The sequence below is a fragment of the Balaenoptera acutorostrata genome, chromosome 14 (assembly GCF_949987535.1).
Source record: "Balaenoptera acutorostrata chromosome 14, mBalAcu1.1, whole genome shotgun sequence".
NCBI lineage: Eukaryota > Metazoa > Chordata > Mammalia > Artiodactyla > Balaenopteridae > Balaenoptera > Balaenoptera acutorostrata.
This window is the reverse complement of record NC_080077.1, coordinates 33,974,647-33,993,901: the sequence shown is the minus strand read 5'-3', so window position 1 is coordinate 33,993,901 and position 19,255 is coordinate 33,974,647. Positions and strand designations below refer to the sequence as shown.

At 35.6% G+C, this 19,255-nt stretch overlaps 1 protein-coding gene across 1 annotated transcript in view; it reads left to right on the top strand.

The window, feature by feature from the left end:
• Nucleotides 1-19,255, top strand: part of LAMA2 (laminin subunit alpha 2) — a 646,015-nt gene that overhangs the window by 426,539 nt on the left and 200,221 nt on the right. The window contains exons 19-22 of the mRNA XM_007190832.3: nt 3,224-3,435; nt 8,099-8,205; nt 13,515-13,695; nt 16,857-16,993. Coding sequence (XP_007190894.2) covers nt 3,224-3,435; nt 8,099-8,205; nt 13,515-13,695; nt 16,857-16,993 — 637 coding nt within the window. The remainder of the gene's footprint in view (nt 1-3,223; nt 3,436-8,098; nt 8,206-13,514; nt 13,696-16,856; nt 16,994-19,255) is intronic.

Sequence of the window (19,255 nt, the reverse complement as noted above, 5' to 3'; positions counted from 1 at the left end):
TCCCACTCTCACTCTTGCTCTCACTTAGATAGACAGACATAGATATATATATATATATATATATATATATATATATATATATATATATATATATGTATATACCTTCCTTTAATATTGTTCCTAAGTCATCTTACATAACTGCATGTGTTATCTACATTTAAAGAATCTCTTTCTGAAATATTGCAATTCGATTTGAAAATATGTTAGCAAATGTGCAAAGGAACAGGGACTTTGTCATGTTAAGGTCCATCTCTAGCAAAACAAAATCCAATAAACTCTCTGTTTACAAATGTCTTCCTTCTGCCTTTCATATGAAAATGAGAGGACTTTAGATTTCAACTAACAATTTGTTTTGGTAGAGTGAAAGTCTGAGAAGCTGGAAAGGTCTAAAGGCCTGTGATTTACACTAATGTTAATTAGATGAATCCAACTTGATCAGACTATAAAACACTATTATTAATACAAGTTATATGATTAGCAGTATTGTATTCACTGACCCTAGAATTACCTTTTAATTTCTATTGATGGGATTTCCCTGGTGGTCCAGTGGTAAAGAATCCGCCTTACAATGCAGGGGATGGGGATTCTCTCCCTGGTCAGGGAACCAAGATCCCACATGCTGCAGGGCAACTAAGCCCGCATGCCATAACTACTGAGCTTGCGCGCCTCAGCTAGAGCCCTTGTGCCACAAACTGCAGAGCCCACGTGCTCTGGAGCCTGTGTGCCACAACTAGAGAAGAGAAAACCTGCACGCCACAACTAGAGAGAAACCCGCGCACCACAACGAAGAACCCGCATGCCTCAGTGAAGATCCAGTGTGCCGCAACTAAGACCCGATGCAGCCAAAAATAAAAAAATTTAAAAATAAATAAATAATAAATTAATTTTTAAAATTTCTATTGAAACATTTCTGTAAGTCTCGAAGAATACTGTTCTATGTATAGAAACACACACACACCTGCACACCCCTAATAAAATCTGAATGCTTACTTTCAGTGAAGTGCCGTATGAATGATGTATCATATATATTCAGTAAGTCTCCTTACATGTCCTACAACAAAAAGTAAAAAACAGATGCCTCTTCAGTTATTCTACTTAATTGTAATTATTTTCTCATGGATTGAGTTGGTTTTTAAAATTATTGTTGTGGGAGAATTTGGGACTTATTAATTGGTATCTACGTTAAAAAAAAAATTACCAGATTTTGTTATATAACGCCATCTCTCCTGAGGGCAGTAAGTCATTTTGAGGAAAATGAGCTGAAAATAATGGGGGTTTGTTATCTGTGATAATGATCATTGTATATTGTTATTCTAGTGGAGCAAAGTCACTCTCTTAATGGTAAACAAAATGAGATGTGAATATATGTGGATGTGATCATGAGCTCTGAATATCAAGTAAGGCAAGAAGAATCGGATTAAAATTCAAAAGGATTTTCTTCTTTATTGACTACCACTCCTGAAGGGATTGTGGGGGAATTTTATGCACTAAAATATTAGTTCATTTTTACAATAGAGAATTAATAATTAACATTTGTGGGTGGCAGTATTCTTCCAAGCAATATGTATACAATGACTTTCACAATTTATAAAAGATTTTGTTAAAATTAAAACTAGTAATCTCATTAAAAATTATGATAAAAGGTTAATTCTACAAGATTATTTCGGCACCTATAAATGTTCTAGAAAACTTAGACTAATCAATGTATCTTACCAAATTAATGACTTTGCCCCACAATCATGATATTATTAAAGTATCCTTATATGATGTACTGTATTTAAACCATTTCTCTTTCTAGAGTAGAGAGCATTTTTCTCTACGTATCTGTAAGTAGATGAGCATAAACATAATGTACTTTTTTTTTTAAATTATTATTTATTTATTTATTTGGCTGTGTTGGGTCTTCGTCTCTGTGCGAGGGCTTCCTCTAGCTGCGGCAAGCGGGGACCACTCTTCATCGCGGTGCGCGGGCTTCTCACTATCGCGGCTTTTCCTGTTGCGGAGCACAGGCTCCAGACGCGCAGGCTCAGTAGTTGTGGCTCACGGGCCCAGTTGCTCCGCGGCATGTGGGATCTTCCCAGACCAGGGCTCGAACCCGTGTGCCCTGCATTAGCAGGCAGACTCCCAACCACTGCGCCACCAGGGAAGCCCCCATAATGTACTTTTGAGATATATTCCCCTTCAATTTTGACCCTTGCTGTAAAGGACTTTCTATTTTGCTAAGATGGCACAGAAAACAGAGCTAGCCTGACCGTAAGACTTCAGATGTACTGTTTCATTTCTCCTTTGGCAAGTGGAGCTTAATATGAAGCATAAGCAAATGTAACTGAAAGAGAAGACAGAGTAGAATATAAATAAGTGCTTCCTATAAAGGTGTATCTGTGCATCTGTAACATTAAGTAGCATTGTAAAACATAACAGTGTGGTTAAAGGGAAATTTGATACTATAATTGAAAAAAATCTCTCCCATGCCTCATAAATAAATGAACTTTTGTTTTTCCAATAATATGTGCAATAGTGTTTAGTCCTTTAAAAAAAAAAATACGAACTAGAGTTTGCTAATAAGAGTTCTGGGCACCATTAAGCCTCGCCTTATGTCATGTTACCATAATATGCAGTAGGCCTGCTACTCCGTGAAGACTCTTCAGTGGAAACCTGCCTCCATATGGATGTGCAAATGTATAAAAGCCTATTAGTAAGGCAGACATACGGCCCTCACACAAATGATGAGGCTCTTTCGATTTTCTATTTAATAAACTCTGAATTCTCACTACTGAGTTGCCTTGTGAGCCTGCTTCCCCACAACAAGCTCTTGCTGCAGCAACAGAAACGTGTGAACCTTACATATGTGTACAGGAAACAACCAGCTGCGTACATATGATGTGTTGTACTTCAAAGGCTTTCCAACATGGACCTGGATCCCGCCGCAGTGCCAGCGGCAGATTTCTTATTATGCTTTGGTCTCGTCTTCAGTGCCAGTGACAAGATTTTTTTTTTTTCTGGCTGAAATCTAATTACTAGTGGGGCTGGCAGGATTTCATCTTGTATCTACACTGCAGTAACAGAAAAACATTCTTTTAATCACCTTGCATTTGAGAAAAGGAGCGCTTAAAGGGAAGGCATATCCTGGGAGAGGGATGGAATGAAAATATATATAAACATTGCCCCCAAAGGGTTTCATGAGTTCCTCCCAAATACTCACTGATGAAACTTTTCACCTTAGGTGTGCAGAAGGCTATTTTGGACAACCTTCTCTACCTGGAGGATCATGTCAGCCATGCCAATGCAATGACAACCTTGACTTCTCCATCCCTGGCAGCTGTGACAGCTTCTCTGGCTCCTGTCTGATATGTAAGCCAGGTACAACAGGCCGGTACTGTGAGCTTTGTGCTGATGGATATTTTGGAGACGCAGTTGATGCAAAGAACTGTCAGCGTAAGTCCTGAACTATTGATGCCCCTGACAGAATTGATGCATTGCACCTCAAAGTAACTGATGAATTCTTGAGTGGGGATTGCAGGGTAGCAAATTATGTGTAATACATGTAAGATAGATAGATACACAGCCTATACACAGGGTCTGAATATTCTAATACATTTCTTTGTGCTAATAGATTAAATCCTTTCAAAACTGCTGCATTGTTGAAGTATCATTTTTCAAATGATACACATATCTCTGTTTACACGTGGGATGAAGATTTTTAAATAAATTTCTGTCTATGGCAGGAAAGAAGAATTTGAAAATTAGGTAGCCCCTATTTATCCTTATTGTTTATTACATTTCTAATCATTTTCTTGAACTAAATTTATCAGTCCGTATTATTTCATTAGTACCTGTCAGTAGGTATTAATCTGTTATGCTTTCATATGTAAACTTTACATTCTTGCATTTCACAGTAGGTGTAAAATTCTGCCAATATTCTTACACACTGGCATTTGTAACTGTTGAGGTATTAACCTTAGGACTACTCACAGAATGCTATTTCTGTGTTTTACTTCCACAAATTAGCTATTGTAGGACTTCATCCATATTAGTCAGTACATTCCTACCCTCATCTTGATCTCTTCAGCTGTATTTTTTGGTGTTGCATAAAATTTACAAACGCTTTATATTAGTGGTAATATATTATGCAGGAGAGATCTCATTGTGGAGAATTAAATGGAATGAGCATCCTTGTTAGTCCATGTTAGTGCTGGACGCTGCCATCATCAACTTCACCTGCTGTGATCATCTTTCGGCAGAGCAGGTTATGATACCAGCTCAACAGTTCACTTCTGCAGACTTCATTATCTAAGAAGGGACTCTTCCAATCATTCAGTTGGGTCCCAGGACCTGCAACAATACAGAAACCACTGGAAATGTTGTGCCTGTTAGTATCTCTGCTGTAAACACCGAAGACCTGCTAGCGTCCCCCATTTCAATAAGAAATGTGTCTTTCTCCTCACAGGTTTGGAAGATAAGTGCCAGCTTTTTGTCATTTAAAAATGACAATTTGTTGAATCAAAAACAAACCACTCTCTGGAACAGTCGGCAGCTATTAATATCACGTGTAAATTGTCAATTGTTTTTAAAGCAAAATTTCCAACAGGCTCAGAAGCGCCTTTAAACACTGGGTTTATGGCATCTGTGTAAAATCATAAGGAACTTAAGAAATTCTCCAGTTCAAACTCATCATCTAGGATCTACACTTTCTACCTATCTGATGCTGGGCAAGACATTTGACCTCACTGAGATTCAGTTTCCTCATTTACATAAAGAGTCCTAATTTTCAGTGGGGATTAAAGGATCTAGCACGTGAGAGTATCTAGTGAGCTGCCTGGGGCATGGGATACTCACACATGGTGGCTCCTTTTGTAGAGATGCTCACTAATTCTGAGGCTGTGTTACTCCCTGAATGACCTCATTTTCTATCTTCCAATAACCCCCTCCATAAAGTTAAAGAGACAGTTCCACTCTTTTTATTGTGGTAAATTCAGGATCTGTGGCATGAAGTCTTAACGCATAGAAGAATATGATATAAAAACATCTTTGAACCATCACCAATTTTTATATCACTTGCTATGAAGTATAGACATAATTATGTTTTTAATGCTCTTTAGCATATAAAAATACCAAAACACATTCATTATCTATTTTTAACTTTTCATAGATATAATGGCTCTTCTATGCATAGTTAGTAAACCTTTATAAAAAGAAAATTCATAATAAACTATTATTTTAGTTGCCTCTGGATCTGCTCATGAAAAGTACACCACTACTAAGAAATATATTTTGCTTTTTAAATTTATATACATATTTTTGTGTCATTTCATTTAAAAATGCCACTTAAAAATTCTATATTGCTTTTGTTATTTTTAAGATGACTTTATAGTAAATTTAATCTTGTATTCCCCACTCTAAGAAAAAGTGGCTTTTAATTTACAAATTATTTGAGATTTTTTAAATCGATGTATGATATATATATGTATGAAATATATAAAGAAATCAAAAGTATATATAACAGTTCTAGTAGCCAAATGAAATGGATATTTAAAGAAAATATTTTCTTCAACCTCTTCTCACACGCCAGCTATAGACTATCCGTAGGCTATTACCTGAGTAAGCTAACTGGCTGGGACCAGTTTTTAAATGGCCACCCAACAAGTATCATGTTAGCAGACACTGAAGACCAAACCATTGGAAGAAAAATCAAGCAGTTTTTAGGAAAGCAGTAAAACTAAGTAGCGCTTCCAGCCCCATGAACAGAAAAATAGTGCAGGCTGATGGAGTAGCTATTTATAATGTATTTACAAGTTGTGCTCAAATCAAAGTATTCAGAGGCATGAAATATTGTACAAAATTTACAAAAACCATCTACGAATAGTCTAAATTCCCATGTCATCTCCCCCCTCACATTTTTATTCTGGTATCAATGCAATTATATGTACCATTAAAAATACACTTGTAGGGTACAGAGTGAACCATTAATTACTGTTCTATTTGTGAAAAAGCTTCTTAATTTTTAGACTGATTTATTATATGTTGCAGAATAACATCAGACAACTTTGTAACATAAAAATGACAAAAGGTTACTTAAACCAAATACATTTTCTATCTTTGGAGATAGTATATAATATATACTATCATAGTATATAAAGTTTATAATATATAAACTGAGGATAGTATATATCTTCCTCAGTTTAAAAATTATAATGCTGTACTCCTAATACACTTGAAAAAGTTGTTTTTATCTTATATACATTTTATTGAATATGTTTGACATATAACATTGTGTAAATTTAAGGTGTACAATGTGTTACTTTAATAAATTTATATATTGTAACATGGTTGCCATTGTAGCGATATTTATCCTGTTACATAATTTGTAGTACAATATTGTTGTCTATATTCATTATACTGTGCATTAGATCACTATAGCTTATTAACTACTTGTTGCAATTTTTTACCCTTAAACAGCATTAATTTTATCCCCCCATTCTCCATCCTATGGTAACGATCATTTTACTGTTTTTTTTTTATGAGTTTGACTTATCTGACTATATCTGACTTTGACTATATCTGACTTATCTCACTTAGCATAATGTGCTCAAGGTCCATACAAATGGCAGGATACCCTCCTTCCTCATGGCTGAGTAATATTTCACTGTGTATATACATCACATCTTTTTATCCATTCACCCACTGATGGGCAGTGAGGATGTCTCCATATCTTGGCTATTGTGAATAATGCTGCAGTAAGCATGGGAGTGCATATATCTCTTCAAAATACTGTTTTCATTTACTTTGGGTATATATCCAGAAATGGGATTGCTGGATTGTATGGTGGATCTGTTTTTAACATTTTGAGGAAATTCCATATTGTTTTCCATAGTGGTTGGACCAGTTTACACTCCCACCAGCAGTGTATAAGGGTTCCCTTTTCATCACATTCCCACCACCACTTGTTGTCTCTTGTCTTCTTGATGGCAGCCATTTTAACAGGTGTGAGGCGATAGCTCATTGTGGTTTTTTTTTTTTTTTTTTTTTTTAGATTTTTATTTTTTTATTGATTAATTGATTGATTGATTGCTATGTTGGGTCTTCGTTTCTGTGCTAGGGCTTTCTCTAGTTGTGGCAAGCGGGAGCCACTCCTCATCACGGTGCGCGGGCCTCTCACCGTCACGGCCTCTCCCGTTGCGGAGCACAGGCTCCAGACGCGCAGGCTCAGCAATTGTGGCTCACGGGCCCAGCCGCTCCGCGGCATGTGGGATCCTCCCAGACCAGGGCTCGAACCCACGTCCCCTGCACTAGCAGGCAGACTCTCAACCACTGCGCCACCAGGGAAGCCCTCATTGTGGTTTTGATTTGCATTTCCCTGATGATTAGTGATGTTGAGCATCTTTTCATGTGCCTGTTGGCCACTTTGATATCCTCTTTAGAAAAATGTCTACTTGGTTCTACGGTCTTACATACTTTTCTAATCTTAAAGGTATGTATATATTTCCCCTCAAGCTCATTTTTTGAGCTTAACACAAAAACTGGCATATTTTAAAAATCATTAAATTGGAAAAAATTAATTAATTTTGCTTCATTAATTGTAGAATTAATATTATGCCATGGGTGCTATTAATTTTGATAATTTCTTAAAATTATTTCAGCTCTAGAGTCAGTATGCATTACTTATATTGAGATTATATTTTAGGTGCTACCCCAGTGTATCTATCAAGAAGCAAAACAGCTGGAGGACTGATGGAAAGAACATTTTACCTGAAGTCAACTATATCACCTACTAATCATGTGGCCTTGTTTGAGTTATGGCTACGTGGAAATTCAGTGTCTTCATTCTCAGAATTTGAATAGTGATGGTGACATTAGTATTTTCACAGCATATGAATGTGCCAGGAACTGTGCTGTTGCTTTACATAAATATCTCTACAGCTTATAGAGTGGGTGTAAACATCAAATAATATAATGCTTAACAGAACCCCTAGCAATCAGAAAACATTCTATTCTAAAGCTTCGTGGCCAGTGTTACCACCTGGGGGATATTACTATTTAACAAACCTATTAAGACTATTAGAACATTTTTCCCAATCACAGATCTCTCTTCTCTTTGCAGCTTGCCACTGTAATGCCAACGGCTCCTTCTCTGAGGTTTGCCATGCTCAGACGGGGCAGTGTGAATGCAAACCTAACGTGCAGGGGCGGCAGTGTGATGAATGTAAGGTAAGAAGTAGGAACTGACAATGATTACTTCTTCCTTCAAACTTCTCGTTGGCTTTCACTGACATACTCCTGAGCATACTGAAAGACAAGTTCAGGAATATCTCATTGTACATATAAAATTACTGTGATCATTGAAATGTTTTTTTCAAAATAGAACAAAATTTACCATGCACTAGCATTTGACCCTCAACCTATATTTCCTTGGTAGTGAATTTGTGTAATATTTACTGTAATTCTGATGCTTCTGAAACAACATACAAATTTAATCCCAGTCTATGGTGAGTCATGTATTCTTTCTTTTGCTTTTATGTTTTTGGCAGAAAAAAAAAAGTGTCACACCCTTTGCTTTTATCAAACACTTTGTACTAGTTCCATCAATTAAAAGTTCCAGCGAGCATTCTACTCAACAAAAGTTTTCAGTAGAGAAGTAAATCAAAATACTTTTTAGATACCATTTTGCTAAAATGAAACAAAAATCAAAATATGTTGCTCTCTGTTCCTGCACGTATTGCCCTGCCTTCAGTATGGTGAGCACCTGAGATTCCTCCATAAGAGGACATGGATTTGCACTATCTCTTTCACATATATATGCAAGTTTTTGGTGATAAACACTGTTAAGCAGAACCAAGCATTTCTCAGGTGTCAAACTGGCCGTTCTGTAGGAAGTTTGGAAATATCATTTGCTTCTATCTCTTGAATAACATGATATGCTCTTTTTCTGTTGTTTTTGTTTTATTTTTCTGTTGGCTTTTAAAGCCCACTATGTGGTGGGACCCAGAGAAGCGATTCTGTGTGTCCTGTGGCTGCAATCCCATTGGCTCTGTGACAGCACAGTGTGATATCACAGGAAGATATGTCTGTAAATCAGGCTTCGTAGGGAAACAGTGCAACCTCAGCAGGCAGGTGCACCGACAGAAGGAGCAGCCACAGAGAGCGCAGCCAGTGCTGGGGTCTCCCCAGAGGTGGGGAGTCAGCAGCTCCAGCGGATGTCCTCGGGGAGCCTATCGACCCGCAGCTCCGGTAATCCCAGAGGCGCTGCACGGCTCGTGCCTCAGCATGTTATGTTCCATGTGCTGCTGCTGACCTGCTCTGGTGCCATTTTACCAAATAACGGTTGCTAAGTGTGCAAATTGCAAATGCGAAAACTAGGCAATTCCTGATTGAAGTCTTGCCTTTTAAAAATAGCTATCGATATCTTTTTTAAAGCCTATTCAAGTTCATATGTTCATAAAAGTTTCAATTGATCCTGGATATGTAGAAAACAAAGAAAAATTTATCAGTAGGAACCTATAATCTTAGAAGGGGAAGGAACCTCAGGCATCATTTGGAGCAAATGAGGGGAAGACACGAATGAATAAATGAAGGGAAATCTAGCAAAGAAAGTGAGATCTAGCCAGGAAAATCTAGCCCATGGATCTGACATTTGGCTGACCTTTCATCATAATTAATGATTTTGTTACATTTCCACATTACAATTTTGTTCATGTATACAACAAACACAAGAAACGCACTTTCACACGCTATAAATGTACAACATACACAAAGTAAGTTAGCATGGCTTCTACTACAAAAGTTTGATCCCCCTTCTCACAGGGCAAAACAAAACAAATGTTGGGAGGAAGGAAGTTAGGAAGGGAGAGGGGAGAAAGGAAGAGAGGAGGAAGGAGGGAAGAATAGGTCCAAGGCCAAGTTGCAGAGTACCAGGAGACAGGGCTTGCCAGTGTAGAATCAGAGCTTAGGAGAACTAAGGGTAAGGGATAGAAAAAGGAGATGGAGAAGGAGGAGGAAAAGAAGAGGAGGAAGAAGAAGGAAGAGGGGGGAGGAGAAGGAGGAAGGCGGGGAGGAAGAAGAACAAATTTATGGTTTTATTTCTTGGCTCTTTATTGACATTTTGAAAAAACTACTTTTGATATCAGACTGCCTCAGATCAAATCCCAACTCCAACACTGCCTGTAAACTGTAAAAGAGTTTCTTAAATCTTTCTGTAATTCAGCTTTTTCATCTATAGTAGGACCTACTTCATAGGGTTTGTGTTGGCTCAGATCCTCCAAGGAGCAAATGCCAAGAGATTTACTGGGGGAAACTCCAGTGAAGGATGATGGAGGAGAGAGCAGTGTGCAGGGAGCCTTCTACTGAAATGCAGGTTTGACCATGTGAAAGGAGAGAGGGAAGGAAATATTGAGTAGGAAAGTCTCATTGGGTGCATTCTGCCCAAATCTCAAATTCTTAACCTGGCCAGTAGGGAGTGCCCCAGCAAAATTTGCCCATTGGAGGAATCTTGGATTGGGCAGGAAGATTCTAGTACTTCAGTGTACCAGTCATTGACTTGGAGAAGCATGACTTGCTATGAGCTTCTCCACTAGATCCAAAAGAGTGGAAACTGGGGCTTGTCAATCAGCAACACTCCCACTGCAGGCTGTCTTGCAGGGAGATCTATCCAGGCACCTCCATGGCTGTTTCCAGGTGTCATGAGAAGAGTGCATAAGACACACATCTGAAGAGTTCTCAGTAAATGTTAGGTATTATTACTGTTATTATTACTGTTGTTATTAAATGGAGAAATCTTTAAAAGAGTTTATGTTTTTCAGAAATAAATACATACACTTAAAGTGAAAGAAAAGGACAATAACTGATCAGTATGTCTCCAAAATATAAATTTAGCAGAATTTTAACCCTGATACATGCCCTTTTCCTACATATCCTACAGCACTGATATATGATGGAGTGGTGTTTTGTCCTGAGACCATTTGTCCTTTGAGGCAGTATGTGTGAGAGTTAAGAGCACAGACTCTGAAGCCAGTCTGGTTGATTTGGCTGACTCCATAATTGGTTAGCTGGTAACCAAATTACTTGACCTTTCTATGCCTCAGTTTCACCACTCTGTAAAAAGTTGATGCTAATAACTATCTTCCAGGATTGCCTTGAGATTTTGAATTAATTCATATTTTTAAAGGGCTTTAGAGCAGTGCTTGGCACATAGCAAGCACAATACGTAAGTGATAGTTTTTATTATTACCCCAAATGAGAATAATTTATGGGAGCTCATCAAACTTCCTGCTGAGACTAGGCAGGCACTTTCTTCCATATGTTTTACCTCATTAATCTCAATTACTGACTAAGAATATTTGTTCCTTAAATTTGTTTACTACAGGGTTTTCCCTGGTCTGTGAAATAAATTTTTGATCACCAATTTATTAAAATTTTATTACTGAAATTTGGTAGTATTTGTTTTGGTATAACCTAAGCTTTAAAATTACGTTAGTTAAATATTAGAAAAGTATGATAGGGACATTACTTCTCATATATTTCTTCATACAGTCAACTTTGGAATTTTTAAAATAACTAATGATTTGAAAGTTTATTTAATATTTTATTGATTTATCCATTAAAGATAGATAGATAGATAGATAGATAGATACGCTAAGTAAAGCAACTTAGGAAATAAAGATGAATGTAAAGTACTATCTCTACAATTCACATTCTAAGTCAAGAAAATTTAGGAAATAAGGACAAATGCGAAGTACAACTTTAAAAAAAATTTAATATATAATGTTCTAGTCTTATTTCTATGTATATATGTTTCTATTAGTGTGTGTCTGAGTGGTATGTGTGTCTTTACGGATATGTAATTAGAATTATAGTGTATATAATTTTGTATTCTGCTTTTTAAAATTTTACTTAACGCTATATTCTACGTATATTCATATCATTAAAACTGCTTCAAAACAGGATTTTAATGATTGCATATATTTCATGACATGAATGTATCACAATTTAATTTATTCAACTTTTTCTCTAACATTGAACATTTAAGTGCCTCTACAGTTACTCACTATGATAAATAATATTGTAATGGGCATGCTTGTACTTTAACCATTTTCTTAATTTCTGATTACTTATTGGAAGGATACATTGAATTGCTTTTTATGAATAAAAATACTATATGTTTTCATTTTTTCTTATAACTGAATTTAACTTCAAAATCAAGTGTTAGGTCATTTGTTAGAAGTGATGGACACTTCCTTCTTTAATTATATAGTGAAAGCTGAAATAGAACTAGAAATAAAAATAAAGTCAGCAGGAAATATAAAGATTAAAATGATTATCAAACATAACCTATTTTAGATTTAAAAAACAAAACTATTCTTAGCAACAGTCATTTTAAGCGACTAATTTTCAGTGTGATTTTGTTTTCTAGGACTTATTTTTAATATTGTTAACAGTAATGGCAAAAATACATAATGAGGCTTCTTCATTTCTCTTTGGGTGGCTCACATTAAATAGCAAGATTTATTTTTTCCAAGAAGTAATTTTTAAGTCTAATTTTCCAAAGTAGGAATTAGTTTTACAAAGAAGTAATTACTGAGACTAATTTTCCAGATAAAAATATCATAATAGTGTGACAAACTTCTGTTTAAAAGACAGCCCTGACATACTTTAAGTAGGATATGTGCTTTTCATTTTTCTGGTAGGAGTGATTTTTAATCCATCAGCATTTTCTAACATAGTCACTCTAGGTCTGATAACATGTATTTCCAGAAAGTCAGCCAAAGCTAGTAATGCTTGACCATGGAAGGTTATTTATTATAAATAGATAAGAGATATGCATATGAATCACTCATCAGAGGATGAAAGTTTCCCTTTTTCTACCTAATCTGGTGCTTTGATATGTGATCTCACAAATCAGTTTTGATTGTTAGAATGAAACCCAACAAACTAGATATCAGTCAAACCACTTATTTTGTCAGTATAGGCATAACCTAAGAGTTATATTTATAATGTGAGCCCTATAGTGATGATTAGAAGTATTTATGGATATACAACAAAAATTACATCAAATATAAGAGGGAAAAAAAGATTTATTTTAACTTTAGGCTGCTGGCCAATAATATTGAAAACATTTTTACCAAGTAAAAGGACTTAATAAGATCTGAAAATAATCAATTCAGATTACTAGGAATGAAACAAGAAAAATTTTTAATTAAATAGAAATACCACCCTCGCTTATTTCCACATTGCCATTAGAATCTTGAGAGGTGTAGGGAAACGCTGGTGAAAATATAACAGACTGAATAATAGTGCCCTAATTCTTCCAATAATCTCGATAGAATTTCAAAGTAATTGAACTTTTCTCTTGGACATTGTAGAAAAGGTCCATTAGATTAAATGACAACCCAGTTGTCAGAACGTCACTGAAGAACCTGGATAACCCCAGGCTCCTCTTTTCCCACCTGATCTTACCGTGCATCTTGTGCCATTGTGAATTAATTGATTTAAATGTAATTTTTCTCTTTCCTCTTCTATGCCAGCCTGAAACCTTTGGCCTCCAATCAGCAAGGGGGTGTATTCCCTGCAACTGCAATTCCTTTGGGTCTAAATCATTTGACTGCGAAGAGAGTGGTCAATGTTGGTGCCAGCCCGGAGTAACAGGAAAGAAATGTGATCGCTGTGCCCACGGCTATTTCAACTTTCAAGAAGGAGGATGCACAGGTCTGTAAATGAGACTAAGCTCCATGAATTCATTATCTGCTTTTGGTGTTTAAGCATCTGTAACAGTTGGTTCTACAAGGTTCCCCGAAGTTAAGGGAAATACACTTTGACAACAAGCAAGTATTGATATGTAATGCAAATAATATTTAACCTAACATATATATATATATTTTTTTTTTTAAATAGATGAAATACATTGCAATTTGAAACACTGCCCTATAAATAACTGTGCTTGCAATAAAAATCCATCAGCAGGTCCCAGTTCTGCTGTCTCCCTCCCTTTCTGTGACCTCTATTCAGCCAGTCACTCAAAGGCTACTGCAGCTTAAAAGTCAGATGTTCAGTTTTTCTGCTGCCAATGTTACCTTAGTTTAAACTTTACTCGCAAGCTAATACAGTTCAACTTTTCCATTTCCTATTGCAAAATTGGTACAAGGATCAGGGAAGTTAATATCTTTCTCTGGTACAAAAAAAAAAAAAATGTTTTCATCTACTTCCAGGTGCCTTGAAAACTGTGATGTTCTGAGAGAGAAATAGATTGGCTCTAGATATTTGTCAGTTCCTGAGAAATTGCAAGCCAGGTTTTCTAACCAGGGCTCCCTCAAGCAGTGTTCTCCTATGTCCAGCCACAGCCTTCCTACAGATCCTGAATGAAGAAAGTAGGAATTAGCACACTACAGATGAAAGTAAAGATTGAACATTTGCCTTGATTTTATGCCACTAAGTTGGAATTGACCCCTATTCCAACAGTCACTAGGTTGAATATTACCCTTGTTTACTAAACTCACTGATGCAACATTGATGATACTCTTACACTCACAGCACCATGATAAATACATGGCCAAGATTTTAAGATACTGTTATTGACTACTGTAGCAAATTTATGTGAGAAGTGACAGGAATAATATTTTTTTAAATTAATTAATTAATTTATTTTTGCTGTGTTGGGTCTTCGTTTCTGTGCGAGGGCTTTCTCTAGTTGTGGCAAGCGGGGGCCACTCTTCATCGCGGTGCGCGGGCCTCTCACTATCGCGGCCTCTCTTGTTGCGGAGCACAGGCTCCAGACGCGCAGGCTCAGCAATCGTGGCTCACGGGCCCAGTTGCTCCACGGCATGTGGGATCTTCCCAGACCAGGGCTTGAACCCGTGTCCCCTGCATCGGCAGGCAGATTCTCAACCACTGCGCCACCAGGGAAGCCCAGGAATAATATTTAAAGTTCTTTTAAAAGCCAATACCTTTCAGATATTCTCAACCACTTCTGATGTATACAGGTTTTATCATAAATTCAGCCATTATAAGTTATTCTGAATATTATAATTACACATCCTCTAAGAATCTATGTATGATCTCTAAGCCAATATCTGTATATACTAAAAAATTTATAGAGCTGCATTTTAAAATATACTCTGTTCTTTATAAACACAACTCTCACTAGCATTTTCACTGAATCTAAATTGATGAAAAAGTACTACACATTCAAATATATCCACTACCAGAAATTATAAATACCAAAAAAATTATTTAAAATTATGAAACAGTGATAACATTTTAGAAATGCAAACTTAGTAGCATTCGAACCCGGAGAAGCAGAACAGAAAAAAAAAAAATAGCACAGGACAGGCAGGGTAGCATTATGGTTGAGAGCATGACTCTCACCAAAAAGCTTGGATTTGTTTAGTGACTCCACCAGCAACTAGTTATATGACCTTGACTGAGTGACCTGGCCTCACTGTCCCTCTGCAAAATTCATCTATTAAGTCAGGAAAATAATAATATCTATCTCACTGGGGTTTTGTAAGAATTAGTTGAGTTAATGGCTATAAAAGATTCAGAGTAATGCCTGGCACTAAAAGTGCTATGTAAGTGTCTATCATCATCATCATCATTATCATTTTTGTTTATTAGTATTATCAATTGTGATAAACATTCTGTTTTGGTATGGAAAACTAGCTAATTACTCAAGTCTTCCTATTCAGTGTTGTGCTTCCATTGAAGAACTACTTAGAGAATTTCTACTTGCAAGTAGATTGTAACTGTCCCAAGACATTCTTTAGCACATAAGTTTAAACATAATGTAAAATATTTTTCTTCTTAATAAATGGTATATATAAAATAAATCCTTTGGCTTAAAATTAGCAACAACAACAATAATAAAAACAACAGCTAACATTTATGTCAAGCATCGTGCTAAACATTTTTCACAGCGGGATAGAATGCTGTGAGCAATGATAATTGTGATCCCTTGAAAAGGGAACTTAATCAAATAAACTAAATGTATTTTTAAAAAGATTTAATCATCATGTAACTAATTAAAAATTTCTCATAACATTAGTCTTCTATTTGAATCTGAGTATTTGATGGTATTTTTCTCTTTCACTTTTTTGATTTGAAATGCTGCACTAAAGTATACTCAGCAACTGAGTCAACTATAGCTAATAAGTGGCATGCGTTCCTTGTCTTGAATGGCTTTGAAGATCTTCTCAAATCTTTTTTTTTTTCCTTCAGATCTTATTTTTGCATTCTTTGAGAAAGTGCAATGGATAGGGATGTTTGCACTCTTCATATATCATATCATAGCTAGGAAAATGAAAAATCCATTGAAAAGAAATAAGGCAGGTGGTAAATGAAACTCAAAAAATATTTTTATATGTAAATATATTTCTATAGTTCAACTATTTAAAAAATATTTGCAAAACTGAAATATCCTGATGTCATTTTAATTAAATGTATGATATATTGAATTTAGGAAGCTTATTAAGCTTACTGTTTTTATTGCAAATCTGAGTCATCAACAGGAAGGGAATATTAATCTATATAGCACAGAAACATTAGTTATGAACTTAAAATAAATATAGAAACAGAATTGTAACCTTGATAGTATCTAGATATAAGGGAATACAGTTAACAGGGAATCTGATAACATCGGTTCTTTTTATCCTTAATCGAAAGGCAAAAATGTTTTACCCTTTAAAATTATTAAATGAAATTCAGTATATATTTATTGAACAACGCCTCTGAAATACACTGTACTATAATAGAAAAGATGAATGAGGTGAATCATTTTCAAGGATCTTTAACCAAATAAGACAACACAAATCACAAAAAAACAACACACTTTATATCAAATTATTTTTTTCTTTTTTATCCTTTCACCTGTGAAGCTTGTGACTGTTCCCATCTGGGTAATAATTGTGACCCAAAGACTGGTCGATGCATTTGCCCACCCAATACCATTGGAGAGAAATGTTCTAAATGTGTACCTAATACCTGGGGCCACAGTATTACCACTGGTTGTAAGGTGAGTGAATTGCTTTATTTCATCTCATAATGTCTTTTAAGGATTTCTATTTTGGTAGACCTCAGTAGTCCGGCATTTCAAAAGTCAATATTATATTACAAAGCAATACAGAACTATCACTATAGCATGCTTGCAGGTATTGATCAGTATCTTACATTTTACTTGTGGGAAAGATGACAAAGTAAATATACATTTATGCAGCTTCATCGATGATACTTACAAAAAAAAAAAGAAGGAAAAAGAACCAAAAATTCTAAAATAAAACCGGAAACATCTATGACTTCATACCTACACACAATGAATATATCTGCGAAGTACAAGGAAATTAAGAACGAATTAAAAGAATTTGCCAAAAGTCCATAAGAATTTCCCCCAATTTATACCTAGGTGTCAGTTTTCAGGAAGTAGTTGAGAGGATTCTGAAGAGTCATATAAACAACCTTTAGCTTACAAAACTACCCATTTTTTTTTTCCATGAGTGGACCATAGAAAGTGGTGTGACCAGACTCACATTTAGAGAAATCTATACAGCTTCAGGGTAGAAGGCTGCTTGTAAGGCCTTTGCAGAAATGTTGGTGAGAGTTGACAGAGGTTTGGCCCCAGTCAATTATGCACTAGCATTTAGGGGGCAAGTTAAGTTATAGAACTCCTAGACTGATATGGCCTGCTGTACTCATGTATTTAGGGGGTGAGAAAGAGAAGGAGTAGGGATGCCTGCCAGGTTTTGCTTTGCAACAGGTGATCATATCATTTACTGCTAGAGGGATTATAGGAGGAGATGCAAGTTCAAAAAGGAAAGGTGATGAGTTCGGGGTTTTTTGTCAACTTTTTGTGAGACTTTAATTAAATAAAATACAATTCACCTATTTAAAGTGATGAGTTTTGATTAATGATTACAGTTGTATAACCAACCCTTGTGCTCATTGCAGTCTACTTCCCCTCCCCCCCGCCCCCAATCAGCACCAGGAAACTACTCTTTTCATTCTATCACTATAGTTGTGCCATTTCTACAAATTCACATAAATATAGTCATATTCCATGTTGTTGTTTGGAGGGTTTTTTTGTTTGTTTTGGGGGATTATTTTTATTTTGGCTTCCTCTACTTAGTATAATGCTTTTGCAATTCATCTGTTATATTTTATCAGTAGTTCTTTTTAGTTGTTTAATAATTTTTCATTGTATGATATGCTATGACTTGGGTCATTTCCAGTTTGGTCCTATTATGAATAATTTTGCTGTGACCATTAGTGTATAAATGTCGAAAGCAAGTGTGTAGACACATTTTCATTCCTCTTCACAAGAACACTGCACATCCCTGTCCGTACTCAGGATTCTAAGTCGTTTTTTTAATTTTAAGCATTCAATTGGGTGTGTATTCATGTATTTGTATTTCTTTTTTTTTTTTTGTCCAATGATATTAGGAATAATTTTGGTTTTTTGTCAGTTATATATCTTCTGGGTGCCTATTTAAATCTTTTGCCTATTTTTATTTGGGGTTGTTTGTTTACTTAGTAATAAGTTGAAAGAGTTCTTTATATATTCAGGATACTAGCCCTTTAATACATCTAGTTCTGCAACTGTTTTCTCCTAGTATATGACTTGCTTTTCAATTCCTCTAAGTATCTTTAATTTTTATAAAAATTAGTTTATTATCTTTTTCTTTCATGGTTCATGCTTTTTATGGTCCATCTAGGAAGTAAATTTATATTTCTTAAAGGTCTAAAGTATCTCTCCTGTGTTTTCTTCAAGAAGTTTCACAGTTTTATGTCTTAAATTTGGGTCCATGTTCAATTTTCAATATTAATTTTTATATACGGTGTGAAGTAAAGGTCAAAATTCACTTTTTTTCTGGATGTCCAATTTTTCCAACACCAATTGTTGAAAAGGCTATCTTATTTTCCCCATTGAATTACTTTGATTCTTTTGTCAAAATAAACTGACCATATATGCGTTCACACATTTCTGGACTCTATTCTGTTGCATTGATTTATGTCTATCCTTATGCTGACAGCACACTGTCTTGATCACTGTAGCTTTCTAGCAAGGAATGAAATTAGGTGGTATAAGCTCTCCAACCCTGTTCATCATTTCCCAAACCGTTTGGTTACATTGAATCCTTTGCATTTACATATAAATTGACAACTCAGTTTGCCAATTTCTTTGTAAAAAACCTGCTAAGATTTGATTGGGATTATGTTAAATCTACAGGTCAATTTGGGAAAAATTGACATTTTAAGAACATCAGATCTTCCAGTGTATGAA